We start from the raw sequence: 23,913 nt of genomic DNA on the forward strand, positions 1-23,913 counted from the left end.
TTCTGAATCAATGCTGTGAGGATGAGCGGTTGCAAGCTGGACATGGATTGCAGGAGCTTGATTTAATTAAAGAAGTCTCAGGCCTCCTAGTTTTAGAGGAGCTTACTGCCTCTGTACCTACCTCTACCACCCAAAGCCTCCGACAAGAGCCTTAGAATCATAGAATCAGAGTTGGAAGGGGCTATACAGGCCATCTAGTCCAACCCCCTGCTCAATGCAGGATCAGCCCAAAGCATCCTAAAGCCTTCTTTCCCCCCGATCCCAAGCACTGGTTCTTCCTGGATCTTTTGACTTTCACAATATATACAAGGAAGGTACATTCTTTCTGCCTGTTTGATTATTCTGTCAGCCATAAAAGTAAAGCTAGGCTGGAGTGACCTGCTGGAGCTGAAGGACAGCCTTACTCTGTCCCAGGGCAGTCATACAAAATTTGCATAGCCCTGCTTAGGGCTATTTGAATGACTTCCTCCCATGGACTGTAGCCCCTCCTATTAACTGCCTGTGTGGGAAAGGGGCTCGGAAGAAATAGGGTAAAGTGTTGGAATGCTCTGCAGAGAGGTGGGAATGTCCTTGGTGTCTTCAGTCTCTGTTGGGTGACTCATCGAGAGGCTTCCAGGCCATCTCATGGTCTCCAATAGGGAAAGTTGTACTGTCTTGTATTGAAAATTAGCCTCACAATCCATCACCCTTCTAGAAAGAGAGGCAACTCAGACCTCCACACACAAACACCCAAACAACATACCTTTCAATGCACCCAGAACTGTGAGGGGAGACATTTTTAGCATCTGATGCCTAGAAGAACAAACATGGTCAGTGAGTGATTGAACAAAACACCCTTGTTGGTTGCAATACTTGATGTTAAATTCCCCTGGAGGGTGAATCTCACCTGACATCTTATGACAATATAGTTTCCTAATTAGAAATACTGTGTTTCCCCAAAAATAAGACACTGTCATATTTATTTTTCCTCAAGAAGACACACTATGGCTTATTTTCAGGGGTGTCTTATTGGTATTTAGAAAAGTCAATGCCATCAACAAATGTGTTTGTGTGGGGTGAGAGACACCCACAGACCGTTGCTGGTCAGTGCTGGGGAGCAGCAGCTTTACTGGTGTTTGTGGGCGGTGAGAGCGACTGGGGCAGCCAGTGCCGTGGAGGGGCGGAGTGCTGCTGCTGGCGGCGCATGCGGGTGCTGGCGCACTGGTGCCAGTTCCACCCCTCCCACCAGGAAAACAACCCCAAAAGGGCCAGGGGAGGGAAATGGGTACACGACGGGGAAAGGGGGGGAGAAAAGGGGGGTGGGGGGATATGCTTGGCTGGCTGCAGGCGCCCAAGTCTTCTGCCAAGCATTAGCTGGCATGTTGCTGCCGGTTATCCCTAGTTTCAAAAACCGCCGTCCTTGTCGCCTCGCCTCTCTTGCTCTAGCTGCTGGGAGCAACCTGGGATGGCTGCCGCTGCGCTGAGATGGAGGTGGTGGCACATGCCGGAATCTGCCGTGAGGGAGGGAGGGTGGGCAGGTGACTGTTACCTTTGTCTCTTCTTGGCTGGGCTTTTCTATCCCCTGGGTAAAAAGAGAGCCGCAGCTTTACTTCTACGCCATATATTGTGAAAACAGAAATCCTGCTACGGCTTATTTTATGGGTATGTCTTATTTTCGGGGAAACACAGTAATACCCTCTTATCTATGTTCTAGATCAGTGGTCCCCAACCTTTTTATCACTGGGGACCAGTCAATGCTTATCAATTTTACTGAGGCCCGAGTGGGGGGGGGGGGTAGTCTTAAGGGACGGCTGTTCAGACCTTAATGGCCGCTTTTAGCAAATAGCCTAGAGCTGCGGCCCGGTACCAACTGATCCACAGACCAATACTGGTCTACAGACCGGGGGTTGGGGATCGCTGTTCTAGATGGCTAATTTATTCCACAAGAAATGCCTGGGGATGGAATCCATTGCTCCCTTGAGTTCTAGAATGGTAGTAAACAACATAGCCCCATTTCTATTGCTATATTTATTAATTACGTGGGTCAAAGTAATACAGTGATTTAAGGTGGACTTCCCTGTACAAAATCCAATTTGTCCATTGACTGAGCTTGTTTAATTGATGCCTTACATAAAATTTCCCCATAACAGAGTAGAGGCTAATTGGTCTGTAGTTTTATGATAATGTAGTCTCCCTTTTAAACAATTGGGACTATGATTTTGTTTGTCTATGTTTTTGGCATAATGCTGGAAACATTAATGACAATAAAGAGAGCAGCCAAAGGTGGAGTCCTCAAGTCAGGGTGGGACTTCAGTAATGCAGGAAGCCCTTCCTAGACTTTAGCTGGCTAATTAATGTTAAGACTACTTCAGGAGGTACTGGTGGCCATTCAGGGGCATCTGTTATAGATAGTCTCAGTTGTGTTTACCCCCTCTTCATAGAAAAGATTTTAAAATATTTATACCATATATGAGAGAATTGTAATAGTTAAGAATGAGTTACTTCAAAAAAGTCCATGGTGGGTTATAGATGTCCTATAAAAACCCATTAAAACCTCCATTAAAAGGACGCAAAAATTCAAGACATAAATCACAATAGAAATGAGAACTTGGCAGACTATTACCCCAACCAACCATACCTCTAGAGGGGGGAGGAAGGAGGGTTAAGTTGACTCTATTAGTTGCTTAACGCCAGGGGGGGGGGGCGCTTGATCTTCCTCACGAAGCCCGGCCTCAACCATAGAACTGGCAGAAGAGCTCCATTTTGCAGGCCTTGTGGAACGCTGAGAGTTCCCACTGGGCCTGCAGCTCACCCAGGAGCTCATTCCATCAGGTCAGACTGAAAAGGCCCTGGCCCTGGTTGAGGCCAGGTGTGCTTCCCTGGGGCTGGAAATGACTAGTAAATTGTCACCCTCAGAGCATAAAGTCCTGCAGGGAACATAGGCAGTCCCTCAGGTATGTGGGTCCCAACCCGCATAATGCCTTAAAGCCTTGAACCAGATCTGGACAGCAACTGGCAACCAGTGCAGCTGCCTCAACACTGACTGGATATGGGCCCTCCATAGTGTTCCTGTGAGGACCCTAGCAGCTCCATTTAACACCAGCTGGAGTCTCCGGATCAAGGACAAGGGTAGGCTCACGTAGAGCAAGTTAAAGTGGACTCCCAGTGGATTAGGGAGGATCTCAGTTCATTTAGCAAATCTTATGCAAAGAGATGTTGAGCCTTTTGGATAGAATAGTAAGACCATAAGATTTTCAGTAAAGCAGCAATGTCTTCCTTTAAAGCTGATGGTGGCCGGATCAATTTTAGTTGAGATTTATTGCCCAGTATTATTATCAACAGTGGCCAGGATCAGTTGCTTCCATTGTTTTTCAACAGAATTCTGTTTTTTGTTTTGTTTTACATTTTAAAGCTAGTTCTTTACTTGAAAAAAATTCAACAGGTAGGGGGAGTGCCACCGAGTGATGATATTGATGGTAAATGGCTCATAGGCTGGATTTCAGATTCTGGCATTCCCTATCAAACCAGCCAATCAAGTATTTCCATTTGTGTACCCTATGATGGAATTTGCTTGGAAACAAACCAAAGATTCTTGGAAATCCGAGCATGGCTGCTAGCCATTATGTTTTGATTGCATTTTTCAATTCTGAGCCTACAAGCTTTACCTTCCTAATGCTTTACCTAATTAATGCTTCCTAACGAATTATGTTGAGCAAAAAATTCAAACATTTAGAATTTCTGTCGATTAACTTGCCTTGATGCCTGCGGCATCTTCCCCTTTTTAATACCATTTGGTATAATGATGACACACGGACTAAAACTTGCCCTGATTGGCCCTCAATCAGGAATATGCAACCAGTGGGAGAGCAGGCATTCCCCCACTGACAGCCAATTGCACGTCTTCCCCATCCCTATCCTCTTCCAGGCACTTGGCAGCCCCACTCCACTGCCCCGCTTTGTGGCAGAACACTAAGCCGGGGAGCGGGGAGAAGAGTGCTGGTCATGTCAGACCTTGTCTCTTAGCTGACAAGTCAGACCTTGTCTCTGACTGACAATTAAAGAGTTAAACTGTTTATATATACGTTGTCAGTGGGAATAGGCAAAGTGGGTTACATGGTCTGTTTATAGATATGCAAAATTGTTTGGGGACCATTGGCTCCATGCTTACCACGTCCACAACTGTAACAGGAAGAGAAAGATTCTCCTTCTTCCCTTTGTATGGGAAAAGATCTACCTTCGGCAGGGGGAGATAGATTTTGAATATTCATCATGTAACAGCTTAGATGCAGAGCTCCTGATTGAGCTCACAGAAGGTATATTATTTTGTTTTACCTTCCAGCGTTCCCTATCCTGTTAATCTAGTAAAATAGGTTTTTGATGTACTTTAATATTGCCTGGTATCATCATTTATATATTACCTCTGCTACTCTTACACAACATTTACCCAATAGATCACCCTCAGATGTTCTGCACCCACGGCTAGCCCTGGTGGTCCCACTTGCTGGCAGGGCCACTCCATGGTCCTCCTGCCCATCAAAAAGTAGGGGAGGAGGGCTGCTTGCCCTTGGAAGCACCATGCCCGAAGAGCTGGGGGAGGAGGGCCATCTGTCCTTGCCAATCCAACCAGTGGAGCATCGGACCAGGCAGCTCTGCTTGCCCCCAGGTCTGATTCGTGGGAAGAGGAGAGCTGGGAGGTGGGAGGAGGAGGGCTGGTTGTCCTCGGATGCACCACGTTTGGAGTGCCAGCCCTGGTGGCCCTGCTCACTGTCGGGGCCACTCCATGGTCCTCTGCCCACCAGGGAGCAGGAGGAGGACAGTCACTCTCAGAGGCACTGCTCCCAGAGTGCTGGTCTTGGCAGCTCTGTTTACTGGCAGGCCCAGTCATGATCCTCCCTCCCCCTAGGAAGGCCACAGTGCATGCTTTGCCTCTAGTCAGTATATAAAATTATAAAACACAGAATTGTAGATATCAAACTCCAAGTTCTTAATGAAGTAGCCAGAAAAACCTGCTTTCCACTCTTCCTCGGAATTTCACAATCTTTTGAAGGCACTTCCCAGATGTGTTTTCAGGCTACCATGAAGGGCCTTTCAGAACTTCCCTCCTTTTATGGCTTATAACATTTCCGTCCCCCTTCAAGGATCGCTGCCTTGTCGTGGCAAAGGGGCTTGTGTTCGAACACAGTGAAGCTATGAGCTATGCCGTGCAGGGCCACCCAAGATGGATAGGTCATAGCTGAGAGCTCTGGCAAAAGATGATCTACTGAAGAAGGAAATGGCAAACCACACCAGTATCTTTGCCATGAAAACCCAATGGACAGTACCAAAAGGCAAACCAATATGATGCCGGAAGATGAGCACCTCAGGCTAGAAGGTGTCCAATATGCTACTGGGGATGAGCAGATGGCTAGTACGAGTAGCACAGGAACGAATGAAGCGACTGGGCCAAAGCCGAAAGGATGCTCAGTTGTGGAGGTAACTGGTGGCAAAAAGACAGTCCGATGTGTAAAGACTTTTTTTCCATAGGAACCTGGAACATCAGATCCATGAATCAAGGCATGCTGGACGTTGTCAAACAAGAGATGACAAGACTGAACATCGACATTTTAGGAAACAGTGAACTCAAATGGACTGGCATGGGTGAATTTAATTCAGATGACCATCAGGTATACTACTGCGTGGATAAGAATCTCGCAGAAGAAATGGAGTAGCCTTCATAATCAATAAAAGAATAGGAAAAGCAGCATTGGGATACAATCCCCAAAATAACAGAATGATCTCAGTTCGAATCCACGGCAAACCATTCAAGATCACAGTAATACATGGTCTATGGCCCAACCACTGCTGCTGAAGAGGATGAAGTTGACCAGTTCTATGAAGGCCTACAACATCTTCCAGAAGCAACACCCAAAAATGATGTGCTTATGGGGGATTGGAATGCTAAAGTAGGAAGCCAAAAGATAATCGGGATAACAGGCAAGTTTGGCCTTGGAGTACAAAATTAAGCAGGGCACAAGCTGGTAGAATTTTGTCAAGAGAATACAATGGTCATAGCAAACACTCTTTTCCAACAACCCAAGAGACGACTCTACACATGGATATCACCGGATGGTCAACACAGAAATCAGATTGACTATGTGTTCTGCAGCCAAAGATGGAGAAGATCTATACAGTCAGTAAAAACAAGACCAGGAGCTGATTGTGGTTCAGATCATCAGCTTCTTGTTGCAAAATTTAGGCTTAAATTGAAGAAAGTAGGGGAAAGCACTAGGCCACTCAGGTATGAACAAAATCATATCCCTGAAGAATATACAGTAGAGGTGACAAATAGATTTAAGAAATTAGACAGAGTGCCTGAAGAACTATGGACGGAGGTTCGCAACATTGTACAAGAGGTAGCAACTAAAACCATCCCAAATAAAAAGTAATGCAAGAAATCAAAATGGCTATCTGAGGAAGCTTTACAAATAGCTGAGGAGAGAAGGGAAGTGAAAGGCAAGGGAGGAGAAAGATACACCCAATTGAATGCAGAATTCCAGAGAATAGCTAGAAGAGATAAGAATGCCTTCTTAAATTAACAGTGCAAACAAATAGAAGAAAACAATAAAATAGGGAGGACCAGAGAGCTCTTCAAGAAAATTGGAGATATGAAGAGAACGTTTCATGCAAAGATGGGCATGATAAAGGAACAAAGTGGTAGGGACCTCACAGAAGCAGAAAAGATTTTAAAAAGGTGGCAAAATTATACAGAAGAACTATAGAAGAGCGAGATTAACATCCCTGATAACCCAATAGGCTAGTTACTGACCTGGAGCCAGACATCCTGGAATGTGAAGTCAAATGGGCCTTAGGAAGTCTGAGCAACAATAAAGCTAGTGGTGGTGACAGCATTCCAGTTAACTATTCAAAATCGTAAAAGACGATGCCGTAAAAGTGCTATATTCAATATGCCAGCAAATTTGGAAAACTCAACAATGGCCACAGGATTGGAAAAGGTCAGTTTACATTCCAATCCCAAAGAAGGGCAACGCCAAATAATGTTCAAACTACCGCACCATTGCACACATTTCGCATGCTAGCAAAGTTATGCAGGATTTTGAATAGGCAGAGGAACTAGAGACCAAATTGCCAACATACGCAGGATCATGGAGAAAGCTAGGAAGTTCCAGAAAAATATTTACTTCTGCCTCATTGACTATGCTAAAGCCTTTGATTGTGTGGAACACAACAAATTGTGGCAAGCTCTTAAAGAGATGGGAATACCAGAGCATCTAATCTGTCTCTTGAGAAACCTATATGCAGGTCAAGAAGCAACAGTGAGAACCCGGTATGGAATCACTGATTGGTTCAAAATTGAGAAAGGAGTATGGGAAGGCTGTATACTGTCGCCTTGCCTATTTAACTTCTATGCGGAGCACATCATGAGAAAGTTGGTGTTAGATGAGTCACAAATTGGGATCAAGATTGTAGGGAGAAATATCAACAACCTCAGATATGAAGATGATACCACTCTAATGGCAGAAAGTGAAGAGGAACTAAAGAGCCTGTTAATGTGGGTGAAGGAGGGGAGTGAAAAAGTTGGCTTGAAACTCAACATCAAGAAAACGATGATCATGGCATCCGTCCCTCTCAATTCCTGGCAAATAGATGGGGAAGAAATGGAGGTAGTGACAGATTTTATTTTCCTGGGCTCCAAGATCGCTGTAGATGGGGGCTGCAGCAAAGAAATTAAAAGATGCTTGCTCCTGTGGAGGAAAGTTATGGCAAATCCAGACAGCATCCTAAAAAGCGAAACATCACCCTGCCAACTAAAGTGCGTCTAGTCAAGGCTATGGCATTCCAAGTTGCAATGTATCGCTGTGAACACTGGACCATAAGGAAGGCCGAGTGTCAAAGAATTGAGGCTTTTGAACTCTGGTGCTGGAGAAGACTCTTGCGAGTCCTTTGGACTGCAAGGCGAACAAACCGGTCAGTCCTAGAGGAGATCAGCCTGGACTGCTCTTTATAAGGCCAGATCCTGAAGGTGAAACTCAAATACTTTGGCCACCTCATGAGAAAGAAGGACTCCTTGGAGAAGAGCCTAATGCTGGGAGCGATTGAGAGCAAAAGAAGAAGGGGAAGACAGAGAATGAAGTGGCTGGATGGAGTCACTGAAGCAGTTGGTGCAAACTTAAATGGACTTCAGGTAATGGTAGAGGACAGGAAGGCCTGGATCCATGGGGTCGTGATGGGTCGGACACAACTTCGCACCTAACAACAAATCTTTCAAAGCCATCTGTGCTTGTGGCCATCACTACCTCCACTCTCAGTGAGTAGAAATCAATGAGCACTTTTCACAGTGGAAGGATGTGAGCAGCGGGATCCCAGTGGAATTAAAAAGAGAGGCCAGGAGACCATTTGCAGACCCAGATGCAGACTGTTCTGGTGGAGGGCCGAAGGAGTTGAAGGTCGAGGGAATGTTGGAAGAATTGAGGGGGCATGCCTTTTCTGGGGTTGGCTCCCTAAAATAGACATAAGATTTTCCATTCCAGCATGTCCACAGAATGCGCCCCTTGCCTATTTTGTTTGTAAACAAAGGTTAAAGAACTTTGAGTAGTTCTCTAGAACATTTGTTTAAAAGACCCATCCATGAGTCCCCAGAAGCTCTGTACGGCATTGTTGTCCCAAAGTTGTCTCCTTACCCAAACTAAGATATGTTCCCAGTAACTTATTGGTTTATTCATAGACCCTTTTTCAGCATGCTCAGGGAGGTTTAGCCGGCACCAAGGAAGGTTCTACAAGGGAAGGCCATGGCCACCCACCTCTGCTTCTCACTGGTTCTCACTCACAGCTCAATGCTGTGGTTGCCATCAATCGGTTTTGACTTGACAGCACGGGCATCTGTAACACCTGTTCAGATAGCTGCATAAGAGTTTCCCTCCTTGACTGCAGCCTCCCTCTGAGAATCCACTAGTAGTGAGGAGTAGTGAGGATCTTTCTCAAGCTGTGGACACACTCCTTCAATGAGACTATGGATCAGACAACTAGACACTTTCAAAGTGTCAGGGTTAGACGTTTCTGGTTCTTAAACTTTCTCCCAGATTCTCTAGGGGAAGGAGTCAGTCCTCAGGGTTCAAAGGGAAGGCTTGGGAGATTTGCCCTTTCTTCAGCACACACACCAGTGCCCATCAGGTCACTTCTCAGCCTGGCCAACTCCAGGTAGTGGGATGAGGTGGCGGCTGGAAAAGATGTCCCCACCTTTGGTCATTTCCTCCTGCCCATTAATTGTGCTTTTCCTCGTTTTCATTCAGATGGTGTGCCACAGTGGCAGTGGCTGTTGCACACCGTCTTTCCATGTGATCATCTGGCAAATGAGCAGCAGCTGCAGCAGCTCTTGCCACTCTTCTTGCTTGCTTGGCCATCTGGAGCAATCACTGCTGCTGCCCAGAGGGAGAGGGCTCTGCTTTCCCTCTTCTCTCAAAAGATCTACCGCAGGCCAAGATCTGGGACTGGTCATCCCCGGGTGCTCGGACTGTGGCAGCTGCCTGGTGCTGCCAAATGCTGATGCAAGCCCCACACACCAGAGACCACCAGTGTCAGTCCTGATCTTCCCCTTGATTGGCCTGGAACAAACTTTTCGTTTCTGCTTTAGGATCTCAGCCGTGACTTCTTCAAGTAGAATCTGATCTCAGGCTCACTGAAGCAGTCGGTGCAAACTTAAATGGACTCTGGGGAATGGTAGAAGACAGGAAGGCCTGGAGGATCATTGTCCATGGGGTCGCGATGGGTCGGACACGACTTTGCACCTAACAACAACAACAACATTTCCACCATCCTTCCTTCAAAGAGTTAGACAGGATACACATATCCTCACAACAACCCTATCAGTTAGGATAGGCTGAGATCACCTGGGCCAAGATCACCTGGGAAGATAAACAGGAGAACTGGGATTTGAACTTGGGTCTCCCAGGTTGGACTTTGCTTGTGGACAGAATGAGCTCTTCTGGGTTTGCCAAGGTACAGCTAAAACTGTGCACCCCACAATATTTTTAGAAGTCTTATTCGTAATTTTTGTTAGATTCAGGTGAGTTGCCATGTTGGTCTGAAGCAACAGAACAAAGTGTGAGTCCAGGGGCACCTTTCTTTTAATTTGATGCTGGATGTAAGCCACTTCAAGGCGCCACTGGACTCGGACTTTGTTCTATAACGTGTTTTCAGTTTTGCTCAACATTCTGTGGGTGACTTGCTTCAATCTTATATTTGAATCACTTTGACCTTAGTTGTGGCAGCTTCTTGAAAAGTTTTATACATTTCATTCAGTGTCATGTGGAGCCTATGGCCTCCTTGTCACAGAGGGAGTCAACGTGTGCTTGGGCTGTATCACATGCCCACTATCCAAGCATGGCCCCAGGCAGATTAAAGAACTTAGAAAGTGAGAACACAGGGCTAGAGCAAATACAGGGAAATTGGGGTGGGGGGAATAAGAAAGTCCCCCAAACTTAGAATGTCTGTTTGTGTGCAGTCTTCACAAGTATAAAACAGTTCCTTCACAGCCGAGTCCTCCTGAGGCCTCACAAGATCTCTCTTCTGATTTTGCCTGGCCAAGGTCATGACAAGCTTTGGGAGTTGCTTTATCAACTGTGTGGTGGTTGCAGCAGCAACAAGGAAGAGGAGGGAATGAGAAGGGGAAAGGGGCACAGGAGGGGGAAGCAGGGTCACAGCCCCAGATCCAAAGCAAGGAAGACATGTTGGCAAGATGATGAAATGGAGGAAAGACTGGGCCTGTGGATGTGGGAGGAAATGGTCATGGAGGTTGCCAACTTCCAGGTGGAAGCTCCGGAGCTCCAGACACAGGGGAAAATGGCTGCTTTGGATGGTAGACTCTAGCTATGGTTGCCAACTCTGGGACAGGAAATTCCTGGGGACTTGGGGGAGTCTGGAAAGGGGAAGATTTCAGTCAGGTATACAACTCAATACAATTCCCAAAGGGAAACCGTGATCTGTAGTCTGGAGATCAGCTGCAATTCAAGATCTCCAGGCTCACCTGGAGGTTAGCAACCCTAAGGGAAGGAGGCAAATAAGTGAAGCGGAGATTGAACAAAAGAACAGAAAGTGGGGAAGTGGGGAAAGTGTTCTTGCTGATCAATTCTCTTAGAGCTTTCTCAGCCCCACCTACCTCACCGAGTATCTGCTGTGGGGAGAGGAAGGGAAAGGGGTTTGTAAGCTGCTTTGGGACTCCTTTGGGTAGTGAACAGCACTGTATAAAAAAAAGCTCTTCTGCACGAGTCCCTTGTTTCTCCCCCTCTTGTCACTTTAAAACACGGATAATAAATTATCACGTTCCATTCCAAACATATTGTTCCAAGTAGGTCCATATCTTTTGAGCTATCAGAGAAATCCTCAACCATTGACCATATTTGACTCCCAGGCAAAATATGAGCATAAAACTAATGTATTCAGCATTATTATTGTTATTAAAAAACAGCACTACATTGTCTGTCTTTCCTTTGTGTCCTGCCTGGTGCATCCTGCTAGGTCTTTTTTGTTGCTGGGGTAACGGCCAGTTGTGTTTGCTTTGTTTCAGGGCTCACAAATAAGACCAAGTCTACTTTTGCAATCTGTATTTTAAAGATTATTCCACTGTTCTGGACAGTAACCGGCAACACATATTAGGCCAGCCTCACAGGAGAAATTTCACTCATACCCTACCTGGCTGTTCATCTGACTTGATTCTTCGAGGCCTTGGAAAGCAAAGTCCGGCTGGGATCCTAGCACTCCCCTGCCACCATATCCATCTAGGCACAAGAAGCAACAGTGAGCAAAAGAGCAATGGTTGTGAAATCTGGAAGGCTGGGAGGAGATCCCTCTTTTTAGGATATTACTGTAGAAATCCCTCCCCACTTCTAATGTATCTGGATGCAAGTTACAACTGAAAATAAAGGAGCATCCACTGGGAGCGGTATGAAAAAAACTTTGCTTCTCTTGGACATGCTGAACTTAGTGGAGGAGGTGTTTTCCAACAAGACAGACCAACCAGGGAAACAGGCAACCTATTTACTGAGGTTTCCCAGTCAATGTTGGCAAAGAATATTCCCGTGTACTCCCACAAGCTAAAGTGGAAGACTTCCATTCTTTTAGGAAGACTTCTACAGTTTATGGCAAGGTCTAACTGGTACTGCCAAAGCGGCCCCGCAACAGAGTCCGCCAAGACCCCCAGGCAGCACTTAAAGCAGCAGACCTCTTTTTCTGACATGGGTGCAGGGCCAGCACCCAAGGGAGGGGGCTATCTTCTGTACCCCCACAGATTAGCCAGATGTGCCTTTTCGTGCACTACATCAGCCTGGTCAACAGCATTTCTAACTGCCAGTCTCCCATAGAACCTTTAAGACTCTGTGAGGTCACACAAGTCCTGGCTCACCCACACAGGTCACACAGGAGAGGAAGAGGACATTTCTTGGAAACCCCAAAACCCAGACCAATGTTTCTTTCAGGTAACAACACAGCTCTCTGAGCAAGTTACAATATTCATAACTTTATTAGGTATCAGATGTGAACTAATAAATTAGATTTAAAAGGAACGGAAGTAGGCATTTCAATGCAAAATATAAGCAAATACCTTTGAAACTTGAGGTAGTTCCAGGGCTTTCTAAGCTTATATGTCATTTGAATCTGCTCGGTGGTCTATGGCCTTATGGACCATGTTTGTATGCTGTGGTTGGATTTTAATTAATATTCTGGTTTTATTTGGTACTTTTTACAGAGAGGTAGCATATTGTTTTTCCAAATAAATTTTCCACATAAATAAGGAGTTTCTTTCCTCCCCAGAGCACTTGCACTTGGACCATAAGGTGTTGAAATTACTATAAACCCCTGTTTCTTCCAGCATCCCAAATTGGGGTACTCTCTAGGTCACAGAATTGCAGTTTTTTGCCATGTCTAAAGTAAGGCCAGAAAGCACAGACAAGAGTGGTGACTGGTGTCCCTCCAAGAGACATGTCTGAGCGGCCGCTCAGTGACCCAGGAAGCCATGCTCAGTAGCAGTCTGGAGCCACAGCATTCTATTCTCCTCAGGATGCAAATGGATCCATTCCATAGGAGGGAAAAATCAGAGGGAACATTGGGGGTGAGATGTGTTTGAGGCAGCTCCTTGTGAAGTAAGTCTGAAAGGCAAGCCATAGCAGAATAATTCTCTTCTCCCATGTACTGCTCAACCAGTCAAATGAGGACAGCTCAGACAACTAGCAAGGTTGTCAAATGATTGTGGTCTTACTCTATGTGTTTCCAGCATTTCCACTCTCTCATCCAGTGTATAGTTGCCACTATGGGCTTTGCTATATAAATTGCCCAACTCTCCTAAAAACTACAGAGATCAGTTGCTTTGGAGGAAATGGCTGTTTTGGAGGGTAGAATGTATGGCAGGGGTAGTCAACCTGTGGTCCTCCAGATGTTCATGGACTACAATTCCGATGAACCCCTGCCAGCAAATGCTGGCAGGGGCTCATGGGAATTGCAGTAGTCCATGAACATCTGGTGGACCAAAGGTTGACTACCCCTGATGTATGGTATTGAACCCTTCTGAGGTACTTCCCCTCCCCTCCCCAAACCCTGCCCTCTCCAAGTGCCACCCCAAAAATCTCCAGGCATTTCAGAACCATGAGCCAGCAGCCCAATTTCCATCCCATATGAAGTAGAGCTAGGATGGGTGGCAGCAAGAATACTGCTTTGCCTCCTCTTTTCAGTATCACTGAGTAAAATGCCCAAAATGAAACAAGGAAACCCACCAGAAAGCCAAGTAGCTCTGTCAGCTCTACAGAATTGGAGAAGGTGCCCTACATGGGTTTTTTATTAGGCTTTTTAAATTGTGCTTTCATGAATGCTAAATTATGTAAAATATTTATTTTTCAGAAGAAAGTGATATGTCCCCCCTCCCCCCCGGGCCTGGGAAAAGGAGGGCATTTCTACAGAGTTATTGAGTGAGCAGTTAACCAGGCAGCAGTCCAAGAGAAGGGAGACACAGAGACTGATTCTGCAGGAGGGATTTGGCAGCGATCACTGCTCATTTGGGATCAGGCCAAATTACTGCTTCCAGATGAAATCATGGCCAGTCTAGGGTGGGCTCAGCCCTGTCTGGACTCAGGCCCTCAGTTGCCCTGCTGTAAGGGAACGTGGGTAAATCCGTTCCATTTTTGGCCACGGGACACAAGAAGATGCATGTTGGCCTATACACCTGACTCTCCTCCCGCCTGTCACTCATGGCAGGCAGGCAGCCAACCACCTTTTACCCCGTTTTAAAGGGACAGCGATTAATTTTCTTTTCTTAGTGAAACTTCTCCATTGCAGTGCCTATGCATCTAATCACAGATGCATAGTGCTTATTTTAATGCCACCCCACAGCCTTGAAGCTGAAGAACAGCAATTGCTTTCACGAATTTGGGGTGTGTGTGGGTGTGTGGGTTTGGGTGGGTGGAAGGCATGTTTTTGCGTTAACTGGTGGGGGAAATATTTCTTGGCTACGCCTGGCCACAGCAACGCATATTCATTGCTCCATGCTGTTTGCTCAAAAAAATGTAAAAAGCCCTGTTCGGTTAGAAGGGAGAGGTAGGCAGGCTTGAGGGCAGGCGTTGGAGGCGGAGATCCCGCTACTTTGCCCATGCTGGTTACACACATGTACTTGACATGTGGCTTGCTGCTTGCTCTCCTCCTACTAGTACTAGATAGTTGGGGGAATCCACTTTTTGGGATTCCCCAACTATCACTTTAAAATGGAGGATTTAGCTGCCGGTTTGCTGCTGGATGCAGAAGACATTGTATAAAATGTAAAAAAAAAAAAAAGCATCTGCATAAGGTTAGTATCTCACTTTTTTACTCAGGTGCGGAATGGACCAAAGTCTTTTATTGGATACAAAAGAGTAATTCATTATAGAGCAAGCAAGTTAACTCAAACATAAGCATTGTCAGCACTGAAGTTCCAGTGCAGTTACATAGTATACAACCCCTTTGCCCAACCCCCACTCGTGGGATTTAATTAACGTGGGAAGCTTCAAAGGGAAAACAATCCAGAAGGCTGGGAACTATCCTGAAACTCAAGAGGGGAAGTGAGAATGTAGAAGCAAGGAAGGACAATAAATTCTCTAGAGCAGTGGTTCTCAACCTGGGGGTCGGGACTCTTTGGGGATCAAACAACACTTTTACAGGGGTCACGGCAGGGCAAGCAGCTTGGCTGGAGGGGGGGTGCCATTCACATAGCAGCCTCGCGGGGTAGATCAAAATAGAGTGTTCGTCTGTCTAGAGCAGTGGGAAAGAGTGAGATCAGCATGGTGGGACAAGAGTCAGAACTGAACTGAGAAACCCAGAAAAAACCAATTTATATACAACCATGAACAATGGATCTTCATGCCATTGGTCAGTTTCGGTTTAATTTCTGTGAAAGAACACTTGCATAATTTTATGGTTGGGGGTCACCACAGCATGAGGAACTGTATTAAAGGGTTGCGGCATTAGGAAGGTTGAGAACCTAGGGCCATGCTGCCTGTGCAACTCAGTGCTGGAGTTGCTTCTTCTGTTGTTTATTCCCACCTGAGCCATGTTCCTCTGTTTGACAACCAGGAGCCAGGTGCTCATCCCAAAACGTTGAGGCCAGCTGGAAGATGGGCAACAGCACTACTGAAGAATTGGGCTGGCAAGGTTCTCTGTTAGGGGACGACGACAATTTTGTTACACTGGAATTACTGTGGGCAGGGGAGAACTGTGGCATTGATTCCACATGGAAAAAATACTTCACATGTTTCTGTGTATGTGATCAAAGAGATGGACAGAAAGGGGGGAAGATGTCTTAATTGATGCTTCTTTTGAGCTAGTTCTCTCTCAAGTCACATTGTAACGTGATTCCAGGCTATTTTAAAAAAAACCAGAATGATTTCAGACTTGGGAGGGGGGAGGGAATGTTCAAATGCAATAAAATGCCGTTGGAAGATGATTGGTAGGCTTTGCCACTTAACAGTGTTTGACATGTAAAACAAATGGTGGGAAGTTTTGACTTCTTGTGCCTCAGCTCTCCTGCATATACCCAACTCCTGGGGCAAAATGGGGGAGCAGGGCACGGGCTTCCCATGAGCTAGTGGGGAGAAGGCAACTATCCCCAAGCCAAAAACCAGGGGGCAGTGCGGCATAATGTACATGTCAGAAGCAGCAGAGTTGTTTTGCTCCTCATGGGGCAGAGAATGTTCCTGATGTTCCTGAGGAGAAACAGCAGGGGAGACTGAGAAATGTAATTGGCAAAAAACTGGCATCTCCTAGTGTGGACATTTGTTCCTGAGTGTGTGTGGACCCTCTCCTGTTGTGATTAAGAGGAAAAGTGGCTTCCTAGAGCTTGTGAAGAAGAGAGCATGCAATGCAACCAATCTGCAGTTTACAGGCCAGAGCCTAAAGATGTTCTATTTTTACATTGAATTGGGGCTGTGTAATACAAAATATTATTCACACATGAACAGGGAAAGACCATGTGGTTTGTTCATGAACCAAGGACTATCACAGATTTTTAGTCACCTCATTAACCAATTCAGTTTGTTAGGTAGTAGAACCACTCCTGCCCTGCCCCGCCCTGCCCCGCCCCGCCCCACAGCCTGCTAGAGACATCAAACTCACAGGGGACCTTTTGCCCTCTGTTTTGTGAGGATTGGATTTATGGGGTCCAAGTTAAAGTAAAGGTAAAGGTATCCCCTGTGCAAGCACCGAGTCATGTCTGACCCTTGGGGTGACGCCCTCTAGTGTTTTCATGGCAGACTCAATATGGGGTGGTTTGCCAGTGCCTTCCCCAGTCATTACCATTTACCCCCCAGCAAGCTGGGTACTCATTTTACCGACCTCGGAAGGATGGAAGGCTGAGTCAACCTTGAGCCGGCTGCTGGGATTGAACTCCCGGCTTCATGGGCAAAGCTTCCAGACGGCTGCCTTACCACTCTGCGCCACAAGAGGCTCATGGGGTCCAAGTTACAGCCCCCCAAAGACAGTGCCTCCAGGAAAGTGCTTTCTGGGGAAATGGGTCGTCATCTCCTGCGAGTTTGGTGCCTCTCGCTTCCACAGGATCCATTCTACATACTCCTGTGCCTGTCAAGCCAGAGACATCAAAGTCCCAGGGTCCTCCCCCAGGTACTCCTCTACATGCTCTCTAGGTTATTGCTTTGAAGTTCTGTAAACATTTGAGTGGAGACTGTCTGGAAATATCTCCTGAATCAGTAGAAACCTCCAAAAAGCTGGAAAAAATGTGAAAAGATCATGCTGGTCCCCTTACCATGAACCAGACAAGATTTGTCATGAACTTTAGTTCATGAGATAGTTTATACCTAACACTATTCACACTATTTTGTTTAAACTCCCAATTCTGAACCCCTTGTTTCACTACCTTTCAATAAAAGGTATTTTGTTTAAGTGCTGTTCATGTTTTGAATGGGGCACCCACCATTCTGTGACCACTAAACTTGCCCTTTTCAGGGTAAAAAGGCTACACCAGTCAGGAGTCAGACCCCAGACCCCTCTCTCATCTACGTCCTCAGGCAACATTAACATTTTCATGCAGGATATTGGTATCCTCCTCCAAGAATCCTCCCCTGAATAGTGGGAGAAAACTTTATCTTGTAGGAGCCTAATCTTTTGAGATGTTGGGAGCTAAGCTGGGTCAACCCTAGGATTGCTATGCAGAGGCAAGCAATGGCAAACCTCCTCTGAACATCTCTTACAGTGACCATGGGGTCACTGTACTCAGCTGTGATTTAATGGAGAAATGTCTAAGATTTCTCAGGGCACCAGTTCCTTTCCCATACAATTTTCTCCAAGACAGTGATTTTCAAAGGTGCGCTTGTGAGCAGAAAGTGGAGCACTCGCATGTGGCCATTCTGTTGGGACAAGTGCGGAAGAGAACACAATAAACACCATTTGTCATGTCCTGGGGCTCACCGAGCAGTGCTGACTCATTCTGTAATGGAGATTCATCCCACTGGGAAGCCCAGTGAAGTGCTGTGCTCCGGCAAACAGTCAGCTGTACCCGACCATGAGTTCTGCGCAAAATGTCTATCACCGTATTGCGTGTTAGTCCAGACACAAGGTGCCCGTTCACCTGCAAGCAACACAGAAATATATGTATTTTGGTCTCATTCATGACTTGTGAGTCTCCCCTACCCTTGTTTTGTTTTGCTTCATGCAGCATCATCTGGAGAACCTTGACCCAGAGAGCTGGGCAGGGGAGAACTGTGGCATTGATTCCACATGAAAAAAAAATACTTCACGTTTCTGTGTATGTGATCAAAGAGATGGACAGAAAGGGGGGAAGATGTCTTAATTGATGCTTCTTTTGAGCTAGCTCTCTCTCAAGTCATAAAGGAAAAAAAAACATTCACAAAGACAATTTGGGATTTTAGAGGTCTTTCCTCAAATTGCTGCTTATAGTGTGATGGTTTTAAGTCTTTAATGGGAGTTTTAATGCACTGCTCAGGATGTGAACTTCTCCACTCAGCAGGAATCAATATTTGAGGGAACATTGGTCAGGAGTCTGTGCAGGAAGCATCAGTTGGCTCAAAATTACACAATGACCAGGGCAGGAAACCTCACAAAAAGTCTGCCCAAAAGGATGTTGTTTTTATTTCTGCACATGGGACAATTTTTGTTGCGTGAAACTCATTGTGTTATTTTTATTATGCATGGCAGCCCCTCATCATAGCATTGACTGCATTTTTCAGTGCAGTATCTAAAACTAGCTTTGCATTTACTTTTCTTGTATGATGGTACTGAGAACGCTCTTTGTATGATGCATAAATGTTAGTGTGTTTTTGGTCTCCTCCCCTGAGTCCCTGTGACAGCCCTTTTTCTGCTTGCAGTCCCTTGGAAGCTCGAGGCGTCCCAATAGAAGCTCGAGGCGCCTGCTGCTGATTTTCTGCCTCAGTGTCAGCAATCATGTGAACATGCAATTTGGTTTAATCTCCCTGGCGACTAAAGGTAAAGGTAAAGGTATCCCCTGTGCAAGCACCGGGTCATGTCTGACCCTTGGGGTGACGCCCTCCAGCGTTTTCATGGCAGACTCAATACGGGGTGGTTTGCCAGTGCCTTCCCCAGTCATTACCGTTTACCCCCCAGCAAGCTGGGTACTCATTTTACCGACCTCGGAAGGATGGAAGGCTGAGTCAACCTTGAGCCGGCTGCTGGGATTGAACTCCCAGCCTCATGGGCAGACAGCTTCAAACAGCATTTCTGCTGCCTTACCACTCTGCGCCACAAGAGGCTCATCCCTGGCGACTAAGCCAGCTTTATTGCATAATAACCTGAGGAGTATTCCTCTGCAACTTTGCAGAACAGCTTGGGTGTTTTGTTTGGATGGGCTTTGCCTTAACTCTGGGTGGCTTTCTGGCAGCTGGGTGGAGTTTAGAATGATTTTGCCTTTATCCTGGACAGAAATCAGTCCTCTGTAGCTTGATCTCTGTCTTAAAGAAACTAGCTGCAGCTCTGGGCGAAGTTGCAATTGAAATGCTAATCAAGGCTGGATGAGAGGACTAAACTAAAGGCATTGGAAAGTGAATGGCATTGCCTAGCAATGGAATTCCCATAGAGGAATGGCAATTGTTTGCTTTCAGAGTAAGGCTTGAAAGTGGAGTATGCAGAGATGGAGGGAGAAAATGCAGGAAATGTCTGTGATGAGAAGGAGAGGCAGAGAATACAAAACTAGCTTTTCTGTAGAACTCTATCACACAAGTAATTACTTGCAGCGACAGTCTACATGTGATCAGTGACCATGGTGGGGTGGGGTGGGGTTCTGTTGTTTGACAGTTTATCAGGCTGGCAAAGCAGAGCGGTCTTCCCTGTGCCACCTTGCATTAGCTCAGCAGCTGTCTGATATGTCAGGATGAGGAAGCAGAGCTGCTTCAGTCCATGGGTGAAGGCTCCTGTTTTGGGCTTGCCAGTGATTAAAAAATATTTCACAGGGGAGGGGATGGTATGGTGGGGGCTTTAAGTGTGCATGGGAACCTGTGATCTGCTGTGGTCCATCCTGGTAGTTTGGGCATCCACCCTGGTAGTTTGGGCATTCAAAAGTCTGTGTACCCCCATGGAAATTTCTTGTTAGGTCTCCCATGAAGCTCTGCTGGCAGCATGAGCCAGAGTGGCGGTTAGGTGACACTGCAGCACAATGGAGGAAGTTCCCCCTCCCAGAGTTACCATAGGAACTTTTTCAAATGCTTTATTGTGGAAAGAAAACAACAACGCAGTATCAGAACACATGCTGGTAGTTTGGGCATCCTGGTAGTTTGGGCATCCATCCTGGTAGTTTGGGAATTCAAAAGTCTGTGTACCCCCATGGAAATTTCTTGTTAGGTTTCCCATGAAGCCCTGCTGGCAGCATGAGCCAGAGTGGCGGTTAGGTGACACTGCAGCACAATGGAGGAAGTTCCCCCTCCCAGAGTTACCATAGGAACTTTTTCAAATGCTTTATTGTGGAAAGAAAACAACAACGCAGTATCAGAACACATGCATAAATAGGAATGTTTTTAAAACATTTTAGAAAAGGATCTTTTAAACTGTTACATGCATAATAGCAGGGAATGGTGTCGATGGACAGAATCTCTGGGTGCATTTTGCTGAAATGGTTATAAGGAAACACTCTGTGGCAGCGATGCTCTATATTCTTGGTGTTTGGGGTGGCAACAGGGGAGGGCTTCTGGAGGGTCTTCCTGATGGGGGCCTTCCTGATGGTACCTGACGGTACCTGGGTTTGGGCCACTGTATGAGACAGAGTGTTGGACTGGATGTACCACTGGCCTGATCCAACATGGCTTCTCTTAAGTTCTTTAGGCCAAGTGATCTCTCTCTATGGTGGGACAAACCCTTTGGGCAGCCTCTTCAAGAACCTACACTAAATGGATGAGAATAAGTGAACTGGCATCAACAAAGCTGAAAGAATTTTCATTTTGCCTGGCATCTTTCTTTGGGGTGTGTGGGCAAACTCCCAAACAGGCACTCCTGAGATTCTGGTACAAGTACTGGTGTTTATGAAAGACACTGTTAAATTCTGTGACGTGGTTTTATCTACTCTTGACAACAACTAACACACAGCAACCATCTGTCTTTCATCTGGGGCACAGCATAGAACAAAAGGGATGTTACCTTTAGTAAGATGTCGCCCACGTGCAATCTTCCATCGCAATCAGCAGCGCTGCCTGGGCCGATAGCTTTGATCAAGATGGCCCGGCCATTCTTGCCACCAACCAAAGCAAATCCCAGGCTGCCATTGGGTGGCTTTTCCAGCTCAATGTTGATGATGCAATCCCGTAGTGGAGAATAACTGTAGCTCTAAAGGGAGTGAATTAGCAGCCCAAGAAAATAATTAATCAGTATCATGAAGTGATCTTTCAGTCATAGACTTCAAAGCCATACGCAGTCTGGGCCCAGTGTACCTAAGAGACCATCTCTCCACCTATACCCCCAAAAGAGCATTATGCTCTGCCAATGCCAACTGGCTAGTGATCCCTGGCCCCAAAGAAGTACGTCAGTCTTCAACGAGGGCCAGAACTTTTTCTGTCCTGGCCCCCACCTGGTGGAACGAGCTCCTTGAAGAGTTCAGGACCCTGTCCAAACTCCCAAAATTCCTCAGGGCCTGCAAAAGAGAACTCCTCCACCAGGCATTTGCCTGAGACCGTCAACAGGTCCCTCAGACATCCCTCCATGGCCTGAACCAGTCTGTCCTCTTGGGGGCCTTAGCTGGGTTCCATTCCTGTTGTATTGTTATCGCTGAAATTGCATTATTGGGTTGTTGTTGTTGTATTTGTTTATGTTATGTACTAATTCATTCCATGTATCCCCCATGTTGTATGTAAACCGCCCTGAGCCATATGGAAGGGCGGTATAGAAATGAAATCAAATAAATAAATGAATGAATGAATGAATGAATGAATGAATAGATGAATGAATAAAAGCATACTAAGAACATAAGAAGAGATGCACCCATCTAGTCTAGCCTCCCATCTCACACAGTGGCCAACCAGTTCTTCTGGAGGGCCAGCAACAGGACAGAGAAGCCAAGGCCTCCATTAGAACATCAGAAGAACCCTGCTGGCAGGCCAGTGAGGGTCCATCTAGTCCAGCATCCTGGCTCACATGGGGGCCAAGCAGTTCCTCTGCACAGCTATCAACAGGGCACATTCATAAGAACATCAGAAGAGCCCTGCTGGATCAGGCCAGTGAAGGTCCATCTAGCCCAGCATCTTGTCTTGCACAGTGGTCGATCAGTTCCTCTGAAGGGTTAACAAAAGGCTTTCCCCTGATGTTTCTTCCTGGCACTGACAGTTTACTCCCTCTGAGCATGGAGGCTCCTTTAGTCCTATAACTGGTAGCTACAATAGACCACTCCTCCATGAATCTGTCTAATCCTTCACTCCTCACTATTTCTGCATTCTTTGGAATGTAGATTGATGATACAGAATAACACATGTGCTAATTTTGCTGGGTTTCTCATTTTCATACACTCTGTATGGGCACTGCAGTGACTTAAAGAAATAACCTAGTCAAGAAAGTGTGAGTGACTGCCACAACTTCTGCCTGTGCAAACCATCCAACAGTGATGTTATGCTTTCCCACAAAACATTCCTTTCAACCTTTAAGTGTTCAGATTCTTTAGAGGAGAACCTCTGGGATATAAATTTTCCAATATAAATAGCTTTGAGTTAATGTCACACCATCTCTCTTATCATGTGTACATGCCCATATGAGCTCCCATTCTCAAAGGTCAGTATGATCTAACTGTGGAATTATTTTTATCAAGAAAGCCCATTGCAAGCAGGAATGCAATGGGCGCTAGGACCCAGGGGACACCGGGAGGTGCAGATCTCTCTCTGTGTGTGTGTCTCTCTCTCTCTCTCCCTGTGCCTCACAGCAGAAGGCATAGCAGATAATTAGGGCTGGTTTATAGGAATGTAGGAGGGCTGGTATGTAGGAGTTTGGCTGTTCAGTGCTGGCAAACCACACCCCTTTTAGCTAAAGCTTCTGAATCTAACCCTAGACTGAGACGACCCCTTTTGACCTATTTCCTTATTTGGCTTGGAATGTAACTTAAACCAACCCTGAAAGCACACGATGCCTTCAGGAAGCTCCTTTGTCTAACTTGGTGGGGGGAAGTAATAAATTGGCAGGAACCTGGGGAGATTCATCAGGAGAGCTTTAAACTAAAGCCACTAGGGGAAGGAGACGATCAACATAGGGAGTGTATGGAAGGAAAACGATCGGAGGCAGCCCAACCGGCAAGGCCAGCTCATAGGGAACCAAAAGTAAAAGGATTCAGATGTCTTTATACTAACGCCCGAAGCATGGGCAATAAAAAGGAAGAGCTGGAACTTCTCATCCTGATGGAAAGGTATGATCTAGTAGGCATCACAGAAACTTGGTGGAATGATTCTCGTGACTGGAATGTAATGGTGGATGGATATGAACTGTTCAGAAAAAACAGAATAGATCGAAGAGGTGGAGGAGTGGCACTGTATGTGAGGAAAGGGCTTACCTGTCAGGAAATTCTAGTGAAGGAGAGCATATCTACAGTGGAAGCATCTGGGTGAAAATAAGCGAGGGGAAAACAAACAGGGTGGTGGTTGGTGTCTGCTACCGACCGCCTGACCAACGAGAGGATGTGGATGCTGCACTTTGTGAGCAGCTGGAGAAAATATCCAAGCGGCAGGACCTTGTCATCATCGGTGACTTCAATTTCCCAGATGTGTGCTGGGAAACAAACTCTGCGAAGCGTCCTCAGTCATGCAACTTTCTGACCTGCCTGGCTGACAATTTCATTTATCAAATGGTAGATGAACCCACAAGAGGTTCAGCCATACTGGACTTAATACTGACCAACAGGCAAGAGTTGGTGGATGAGGTGAAGGAGGTGGGGACCCTAGGGGGAAGTGACCATGTCCTCATAGAATTTCTTTTGAGATG

At 46.2% G+C, this 23,913-nt stretch overlaps 1 protein-coding gene across 10 annotated transcripts in view; it reads right to left on the minus strand.

Annotated features, from left to right (window-relative positions):
* Window positions 1–23,913, minus strand: part of FRMPD2 (FERM and PDZ domain containing 2) — a 229,230-nt gene that overhangs the window by 27,223 nt on the left and 178,094 nt on the right. For 8 of the 10 annotated variants that reach the window (XR_013233792.1, XM_077350968.1, XM_077350963.1 and 5 more), the window contains 5 exons: window positions 21,100–21,285; window positions 17,908–18,067; window positions 11,665–11,750; window positions 1,529–1,561; window positions 743–792 (listed from right to left, as the gene is read on the minus strand). Coding sequence is in view for 8 of the 10 variants with exons in the window: in XM_077350968.1 (XP_077207083.1) it covers window positions 743–792; window positions 1,529–1,561; window positions 11,665–11,750; window positions 17,908–18,067; window positions 21,100–21,285 (515 nt within the window). In the remaining 2 variants the exon portion in view is untranslated. The remainder of the gene's footprint in view (window positions 1–742; window positions 793–1,528; window positions 1,562–11,664; window positions 11,751–17,907; window positions 18,068–21,099; window positions 21,286–23,913) is intronic. The other 2 variants (XM_077350965.1, XR_013233793.1) reach the window with 2 other exon arrangements.

Source organism: Paroedura picta, chromosome 8 (genome assembly GCF_049243985.1).
Source record: "Paroedura picta isolate Pp20150507F chromosome 8, Ppicta_v3.0, whole genome shotgun sequence".
NCBI lineage: Eukaryota > Metazoa > Chordata > Lepidosauria > Squamata > Gekkonidae > Paroedura > Paroedura picta.